The following is a 9,225-nucleotide window of genomic DNA, read 5'->3' on the forward strand; positions in this document are numbered from 1 at the left end:
GATGGCGGCTGCAGAGATGGCAGAGGGGGGATGGTGGCTGCTCTGGAGGGACACGCCATGCTACCCTCCGACCTCCAGGCCACGCGGAGCCGCAGTATAAGGCTGAAAGAGCCGCATGCGGCTCCGGAGCCACAGGTCGCAGACCCCTGTGCTAGACGCTTCTCATCCAAATGGAATGTGGGTATAAAGATATGGCAGAAACGTTTCAAAATATACCATCAGTCCCTTCGTACTTTAAACTAGTTTCAAGCACAGTAGCATTTTATAAAGACCCACAAGATTTTCAGGGTATAAGCTTTGGAGAAAGAGAACTCCCTTCATTAGAAAAAGTACTTGATGAAGGTAGCTGTGTCTCTCAAAAGCTGACGCCCCCAAAATCTTGTTGGTCTCTGCTACTAGATTCAAATCCAGCTGTCCTCCTGCAGACCGACATGGATTCCCTCTGAAACTATCATGGATTCCCTCTGAAACTACCTCTTATACTTTGACAAACCAGAGACAACATAAAATCGTCTCTCCAGAAAAAAACTTGAAAGAAACAACAGCAGAGGGGTACAGAATTCATGAACAAAGTTAGAACAAGCTATAACATAAATCTCTCAAAACAAACAAATCAAGTCCTAGCAGAATTCTGTGGAACAATAAACTAACCTTTAGACACCTGTTGTCAATTCTATTAACAAACATCTTCAGTCTTATTCTAGAGTTCAACGTGACTCTACGTGTGCTGAGATCCCCCAACCAGGCTGTGATGCGTAACGTTGCTTTTCTAGTTTGTTCATTGCCCTCGCTGAACCAGGTTAACAAAATAATTCCCTGCTTGCACGCTGGATGAACTCATTCTTACCCAACTATATGGACTCAGACCAATCTTAATTTCATTCCAAAAGACACAGCACTAGTAACTTTCAAGTATTAACCACTTCTGCAAATCAAAACTTGCTTCTTGTCATGTCCCGTGGTCCTCCCAATAAACAGACCCAGACAGAGGTGGGATGCAGCCGGTTCGCACCGGTTCGATAGAACCGGTTGTTACATTGTCTTCAGTTCGGGGAACCGGTTGTTAAAGATTAACTTCAACTCCTTTGATCAATCTTCCTCAGTTCTGCAAACTGCCGGTTAATGATTAACTTCAACTTCAACTGACCCAGCAAGTCTGTTAATGATTAATCCCCCTCCCCTCCATGGCAGATGCGCCCACCCTGCTTTGTTAAACGTTCTACCCTTGTGGCATGGGGATGGGGAGTGCAGAATTTGGCCAGTGTTTGGTTTCTGTGGGCAAATCTTGCTTCCTGCAGGGCAGGCGAAGATGGGCCCGGCGGCTCGGCTCGGTCTGGCCGGCCGCCGGGAGAGCGCCCGCCCCGCAAGCAGCGGGGCAGGCAGGAGGTAAAGACCGCGGCACGGCCTAGCCCAGGGGTCGGGAACTCCGCTGCTCGCTGAGCCGCAAGCTGCTCTTCGCGGTTTTTTGGGAGGTTCCCTGCGCGGGCTGCCCCTTCCTCGGAAATTAAAGGGAAACGAGGTAAGCGGGTGAGCGAGCAGAGCGGAGCTGCAGCAAGTGATCCCACCCCCATGTAGTCCTTAACATCTGGAGTGCTTTCGCCACCAGTGCTGTAAGCCATTTTCAATCCCCAATGGGCAGAAAAGTGGGATATAGATAAAAAATAATTAACATCAAGAGCTTTGGCCCATACTGTGTGGACACTAAGGATTAAGATGGGTGGGTTTGCTGTGTGGTTTCCGGGCTGCATGGCCGTGTTCTAGCAGCATTTTCTCCCGACGTTTCACCTGCATCTGTGACTGGCATCTTGGATCTCACATCCTCTGAAGACGCCAGCCACAGATGCAGGCGAAACGTCAGGAGAGGATGCTGCTAGAACCCGGCCGTACAGCCCGGAAACCACGCAGCACCCCAGTGATTCCGGCCGCGAAAGCCTTCGACAATAGATTAAGATGGGGTTTATTTAACAGGGCAAAGCTGACCGTTTTATTTTCAGTCCTAATTTTTTTGGCCTCTGCTGTGTTCCAGGAAGAAGATGAAAGGCTCGAGGTGCGTAACGGTGGCCACCGCTCTGCTGACGCTGGTTGCCCTCAAAGCCTACATTGAGTGGTCCGCGGAACAGGAGGAGCGATTCCCGACCCCTCACGAGGCCAACTGGCGAACCAGCGCTTTCACGCCTGTCCAGGCCACGGTTGAAGATGCCGTGGCGGAAGCCCCTCTCCGCTTCAACGCGTCCCTACAGCAGCTGCGCCAGAGCATCCAGAAATCCAGCGCCTACTGGAACAGGAAGCAGCACCAGATCTTCCAAGCGCTGGACGCCGGGTGGAAGAATGCCTCCGCGCATAAATGCGACAGGCCGAGAGATGCGGAAAGGGTGAGCAACTTTGGGACCTATTCACAGCTTTATAGGGACTTTATCTTGTACGACGAATGCCGGAGCTTTCCGCTGTTGATCGACCAGCCGTCGAAATGCTCCTGCAGCAAGAACAGCACGTTTCTGCTCCTGGCTATCAAATCTTTGCCGGGGAACTTCGCCGCCCGTCAGGCGGTGCGGGACTCCTGGGGACAAGAAGGGGAGCACGACGGGTTACCGGTGCGAACTGTCTTCTTGATGGGAACCGCCAAGGGGCGGCACGGGCCCAACCTGCAGCGCATGGTGGAGTACGAGAGCCAGACATTTGGGGACATCTTGATGTGGGACTTTGAAGACACCTTCTTCAACTTAACGCTGAAGGACTTCCTCTTCCTCAACTGGACACTGGAGCGCTGCCGGGACGTCCGCTTTATTCTCAAAGGGGACGACGACGTGTTCATCAACACGCCAAAGGTCGTGGACTACCTGAGCTCTTTGGACAACCGGAAGCCGATCTACGTGGGCCAAGTGATGGCCAACGCCTCGCCATTCCGGGTCCGCAAGAGCAAGTACTACGTGCCCGAGTCGTACTACGTGGGGCCCTATCCGGCTTACGCGGGAGGCGGGGGCTACATCTTCTCAGGCATGCTGGCCCCGTGGCTCCACGCCATCTCTCAATACATACCCTTTTACCCGATCGATGACGTTTACACGGGGCTGTGTTTCCAAGCCCTGGGGATCCGCCCCGAAGCGCACGCCGGCTTCCAGACGTTTGATATCGCAGAGAAGGACCGCGAGAACCCCTGCGTGCACAGAGAATTGCTCTTGGTCCACCAGCGCAGTCCGCATCAGACCCTCCACCTCTGGAAACAAATCAGGGACCCCAGCCTCACGTGTTGAGAGACCCAGAAACAATTCGGCCTCTTTCCGTTGAGGTCCCGGGTCCTTGTTGAGGGGGTAGGATGGGACATCCTTTGCGGCTGGACACTGGCGTCTCCTGCAGGGGAGAGCATGGCCTCCTGGCCAACTCTGCGCATAGAGGCCGGGTGCTTCTGAATCCCAGCTCCTGGGGGGGAAGGCAAGAGCTGCCCGCTTTCTTGCTTCCAGACGCATCTGCCGGCTGGCGTTGGAAACAGACCCTTGTAGTAGATAAACTGGGGTCTGATCCTTTTATGTCAAGGGCATCACCAAGCTGCTGAGCAGTAGGTGGAGAGGGGGAAAGGTCGCAGGCCACCATTCAGTTCCATCTAGTGGGCAAGTGACGGGCAACCTCCCGAATTCCAGGTACAGGAGATGGGGTACTCTGTCCATTGGGGTGGATGGAAAGGGGTAACAGAGTAACAGAGCCCATTATAAAGGCCTTGGTCCGGTCCCTGACAACTGCGGTTGAAGTGAACCTCAAGTCGCAAGACTGGGAAAAACGCCCAGCCTGCGAACACAAAGAAGAGAAGAAGAATTTGGATTTATATCCCCCCTTTCTCTCCTGCAGGAGACTCAAAGGGGCTTACAATCTCCTTGCCCTTCCCCCCTCACAACAAACACCCTGTGAGGTGGGTGGGGCTGAGAGAGCTCCGAGAAGCTGTGACTGGCCCAAGGTCACCCAGCTGGCGTGTGTGGGAGTGCACAAGCTAATCTGAATTCCCCAGATAAGCCTCCACAGCTCAGGGGGCAGAGCTGGGAATCAAACCCGGTTCCTCCAGATTAGATACACGATCTCTTAACCTCCTACGCCACTGCTGCTGGCACTGAAAGAGGAGGGGAGAATTTTCAGTCCAAGATAGTTTTAGTCTAAGAAGGGAGAGGGGTGTCGAACTCGTTTGTCACAAGGGCTGGATATGACATAAATATGATTAGGTTGGGCCAGGCCCGGGAGTGCGGGGGCTGTCTCATTGACTCCCCAGAACAGCACTGGGTGTGTGTGTGTGGGGGGGGGGAGCAGCAGTCCTGGACTGGCAAGCCTGCAGCAGGGTGAGGGGGGCTGCCACGAGGGGGCTTACCAGGCCCGCAAGCCAGCTGAGCACCTCCCCCCCCCCAACCAGGCCAGATCGGGAGCAACCGGGGGGAGGTTGCCTCAGCTGATTTAGGGGCCTGACAACCAGTGGTGGGATCCAAAAATTTTAGTAACAGGTTCCCATGGTGGTGGGGTTCAAACAGTGGCGTAGCGCCAATGGGGCGGGGCCGGGCATTCCGGGGGTGGGGCATCGCTGGGCGGGGCTGTGGCAAGGACGCAGCCGCTGCGCTGGTCCTTGGGCGGGAAACGAATGCACGCAGGCGCAGGCTGCCACGCACGCCGGTGCACCTCCTGCCAGACTGGTTCAAGTTCTGCGCGCTACTGCTGAGAGGAGGGGCGTAACTAAGGCAAAAATCACGTGGCCAAATCACCCATTAGTAACCCCCTCTCGGCACACACAAATAATGAGTAACCTACTCTCGGGAACCTGTGAGAACCTGCTGGATCCCACCTCTGCTGACAAGCCCCCTTAAGGGGCTGACTTCTGATCCCGGGCTGCATGTTTGACATCCCGGTCTAAGATAATTCCTCCATCCTCCATCTGCGTAGCTTAATTTATTGCAAGGGGTACAACAGACTCACCTTCCTTTTAGGAAAAAAAATTCTGACTCCAATTTCCTGCTTGCTTGTTGGCTCCTCTGATACATTTCAGGCGCTTCTAAAATGTTTTCTGCGAAAATCACGGTTGCAACAGGAAGGCACTCCGGACTTGGCCTGGGCTGTTCGAGCAGGAATGTTTTTAACAATCTGGAACACTGAGCTATGTGGACTTTTGTCTTTCCTTATAAAGATACGGTTGTAGCCTCTGATTATCGCCCAGGTGGTAGGCCACTGTAATTCCCAGCCTTTATTAAGGATCTTTTATTTAAAACAAACAAAACAAAAGGGGACGGGGGGGGGGGGAGTTTTACCTAAGCACAGACGCAGAGCAAGCAATCATTAGACCCGCCCTTTCTTTCTTCACCTACCTAACAGCTGCATTTCGCCTGATGAAGAGATCTGTGTCACTTGAAACCTACTCCCTTTGTCTGTGGCTTTCCCTTGTTAGGGCTGACGCACCCAAAGCCAGGTAAACAAAAGGTTGTTAAATCAAGTTAACAAACATGCGTTTGCTTCCTCCCGGGGTTTAGCTAAACCTTAAGGAGACACTGTAAAATAATATAAATGTGAAAAACGTTTGTGGCTGCAAAACAGGTGTTAAGTCAACGGCTCAGAAACTTGAAGAAGGTTCCAATGTTTTCGTGTGACCTATTTAAAGGGGAGGGGAAACCGTCTCCTGCCGTGCTCATGAAGTGATGTACATAGTAAAATACATCCTAGGTGCTGTACCAGTTATTTGTGACTGTCGTTATTTACGGTTATGTTGTGGGAGGGGGGCTGAAACAGAGTTACTCATTGGGGTTACTCACATGATGGTAGGGATCCAAAATTTTTATTAACGGGTTCCCATGGTCTAGTGGGGATTCAAGCAGTGAGGCGTGGCATGATGGGGCTGGGCGAAGGGAGCATTAGAGGCGTGGCCCGGGCATTCCGAGGCCGGGGCATTCCTGGGGCGGGGCTGTAGCAGAGGCCTTGCTCCGCTGCGCCAGTCCTTGGGCGGGAAGCTGAGGCCACACACAGAGCAGGCTGCCACGCACGCCGGGGCACCTCCTGCTAGACTGCTTCAAGTTCTGCACGCTACTGCTGAGAGGAGGGGCGTAACTAAGGCAAAAATCACGTGGCAAAATCACCAATTAGTAACCCCCTCTCAGAATACACAAATAATTAGTAACCTACTCTCGGGAACCTGTGAGAACCTGCTGGGTCCCATCTCTGGTTATACGTTACTGAAATCAGGCTGCATTTCGAATGAAGACAGGCGGTGGTTTTGAACACTGATACCACCGATCTCCGGGCACGCCTGAAGCTCTTTCAGTCAAATGTGGCAATGAAAATTAATGAAAGAAAATGCTGACCCGCCACAGATTGTGGGAGCCTTTCTGACGCGTGCAAACCGAAGGGTCCCTTTACAGTGTCAGGTTTAAATAGGAAAACAGCCCACCTTTGCGTCAAAAACCAAACATGGAAGGATGGGGGTTGAAAAGGAAGACCCTGGGTTGTGGGGTGGGAGGCGAAATGGGGGCCGGAGGGATCTTTCAAGTGTTGTCAGCTGAGGCAACATGTTTGCCTCATGGCACAAGCGAAGCAGAAAGAAGAGGAGGAGTTTGGATGTATAGCCTGCCTTGCTCTCCTGCAAGGAGTCTCAAAGGGGCTTACAAATGCCTTTCCCTTCCTCTCCCCACAACAGACAACTTGTGAGGTCTGTGGGGATGAGAGAGTTCTGAGAGAACTGGGACCGGCCCAAGGTCACCCAGCAGGCTTCTTGTGGAGGGGCAGAGAATCAAACCCTGTTCTCCAGATCAGAGTCTACAGCTCTTCACCCATGTACCACGCTGGCTCTAAAGCAGTTCTCATCAGAACATCAGAAAGAACCTGCTGGATCAGACCAGAGTCCATCTAGTCCAGTGATGGCGAACCTATGGCACGGGTGCCAGAGGTGGCACTCGGAGCCCTCTCTATGGGCACATGCACACAGAGTTCATCTTGTGGGGGGTGGAAAATCACCCCCCCCCACACACACACACATCTAGACTGACCTGGGCCACTGAGCACAACATGCGCACACCGCAGTGAGCAGGGAGGACTCAGCTGGCAGACCTGGTGCCTGTGCTCCGGGTGGCTGCTGCCTGAGGGGGGGGGGGGCACAGAGGAGGCAGAGATGCTAGAGAGGCACAGAGCAGTGCATGCGGGACTTGCTGGAGGCTAGGGCAGGCTGGCCCCTGCTCGAGCGGGTGGGGTGGAGGAAGAGGGAGCTAACCGGCCTTTTCTAAACTAAAACCTCAGTATTCAGGTTAAATTGCCAGGTTGGCACTTTGCGATAAATAAGTGGGGTTTGGGTTGCAATTTGGGCACTCGGTCTCAAAAAGGTTCGCCATCACTGATCTAGTCCAGCCCTCTGCTACTCGCAGTGGCCCACCAGGTGCCTTTGGGAGCTCACAGGCAGGAGGTGAAAGCAATGGCCTTCTGCAGCTGCTGCTGCTCCTGAGCACCTGGTCTGCAAAGGCATTTGCAATCTGAGATCAAGGAGGATCAAGATTGGTAGCCACAGATCAACTTTTCCTCCATAAATCTGTCCAAGCCCCTTTTAAAGCTATCCAGGTGAGCGGCCATCACCACCTCCCGTTTTACAAACTTTGCTAGGCATCGCTCACAGTTTCAATTCAACTTTGTCACCGGCAGGACTATGAAAAGGGCTGAAACTGAACCAAACTGAGGCCTACAGCACCCGGTATTCCCAGGCGGTCTCCCATCCAAGTACTAACCAGGCCCGACCCTGCTTAGCTTCCGAGATCAGACGAGATCGGGCGTGTTCAGGGTGGTATGGCCGTAGGCAACCAAACTGAGGCACTTGTGCCTCCAGCAGGAGGGTGGCTTCGGCCCTAGCAGGGCCGCGTTTGCAAAGCGTGAGGATGGGCGACGCGCCGACCTAGCAACTCCCAGGCTCACAATGAAAAGGAATAGCTGATCCGGCCCCTCAGCAAACCAGCCGTTTCAACCAGAAGTCTGCAGGGCTCAGTTTCAGGATGAGTTTCTCCGCCTGGGCTCAAACCCCGAAAGCATGCCAAGGGATAAGTCAACCTATTATGCTGGGGTCTGATTCAAAGATGATGTCAAATCGTTCTCCGGGGGGGGGGGGGGGGGGGCTTGTGACAGCACAGACTTAGCCATGACCTGTACAACACAATGCCAGGACCACGAGGTTGCTTTGCAGCAGGGGCAGCTGAGTTTGCACGAGACACCATTCCAACCACAGTGACGCCCTTGGCGGAGATCCTTTTGCCTTGCTGGTGGCAACATGTTTAAGAAGAAGAAGAAGAAGAAGAAGAAGAAGAAGAAGAGTTTGGATTTATATCCCCCCTTTCTCTCCTGTAGGAGACTCAAAGGGGCTTACAATCTCCTTGCCCTCCCCCCCCTCACAACAAACACCCTGTGAGGTGGGTGGGGCTGAGAGAGCTCCGAGAAGCTGTGACTAGCCCAAGGTCACCCAGCTGGCGTGTGTGGGAGTGTACAGCTAATCTGAATCCCCCAGAGAAGCCTCCACAACTCAAGCGGCAGAGCTGGGAATCAAACCCGGTTCCTCCAGATCAGAGTGCACCTGCTCTTAGCCACTACGCACCTGCTGCTCCTTTAAATCAAACCGCTTTGGGAACCACTCAGCTCTACAGTGGGGGGCGGGGGGAGGAGAGCAGACCCCGCCCCCTGGCCCCGCTTCACAAAGGGCGACTACAAATCAAAGTCACTCCAGTGTTCTTTGCCCCTCACCCACGTGGCTGGCACAAGAAGGAGTAAGCATATGAGAAGGCATTACCAGGGGGTCTGGGAATCTTCACTGAATGGACACGGGCCCCAGAGAGAAAAGAAAAGAAAAACTAAACATCAATGAAAAAAAGCAGGTCTTCTCCAACTGGCTCAAATACGTCCGCAGCACGCTTAGCGGTGCCCCACAGAAGCCTTAGCAACTGGAGTCCAGTGGCAAAAAGGGAGATGGTCGCACTGGCATAGGAGGTTAAGAGCTGCGTCATATCTGTCTGGAGGAACCCGAGTTTGAGCTGTGGGAGGCTTATCTGGGGAATTCCAGGTTAGATTGTACACTCCCACACACGCCAGCTGGGTGACTAACAAGACCTAGTCACAGCTTCTCGGAGCTCTCTCAAGCCCCACCTACCTCACAGGGGTGTTTTGCTGCTAGGGGGGAAGAACAAGGAGATTGTCCAGCCCCTTTGGAGTCTCCTGCAGGAGAGAAAGGGGGGATATAAATCCAAA

General features: G+C 53.5%; 1 protein-coding gene, 1 non-coding gene and 1 pseudogene across 2 annotated transcripts; 1 reads left to right on the forward strand and 2 right to left on the reverse strand.

Annotated features, from left to right (window-relative positions):
* The window catches only part of LOC125435528, a 53,982-nt pseudogene that overhangs the window by 10,645 nt on the left and 34,112 nt on the right, over nucleotides 1–9,225 (reverse strand).
* On the forward strand, nucleotides 1,925–3,878 carry B3GNT8 (UDP-GlcNAc:betaGal beta-1,3-N-acetylglucosaminyltransferase 8). The gene has a single exon (XM_048502066.1). It carries the CDS (start codon nucleotides 2,034–2,036, stop codon nucleotides 3,249–3,251), a length of 1,218 nt encoding a protein of 405 aa, XP_048358023.1. The 5' UTR covers nucleotides 1,925–2,033; the 3' UTR covers nucleotides 3,252–3,878.
* On the reverse strand, nucleotides 7,676–7,794 carry LOC125435962. Its single transcript, XR_007244949.1, has one exon. It is a non-coding gene; the product is annotated as a 5S ribosomal RNA (ribosomal RNA).

This window comes from Sphaerodactylus townsendi, linkage group LG06 (assembly GCF_021028975.2).
Source record: "Sphaerodactylus townsendi isolate TG3544 linkage group LG06, MPM_Stown_v2.3, whole genome shotgun sequence".
NCBI classification, from domain to species: Eukaryota; Metazoa; Chordata; class Lepidosauria; order Squamata; family Sphaerodactylidae; genus Sphaerodactylus; species Sphaerodactylus townsendi.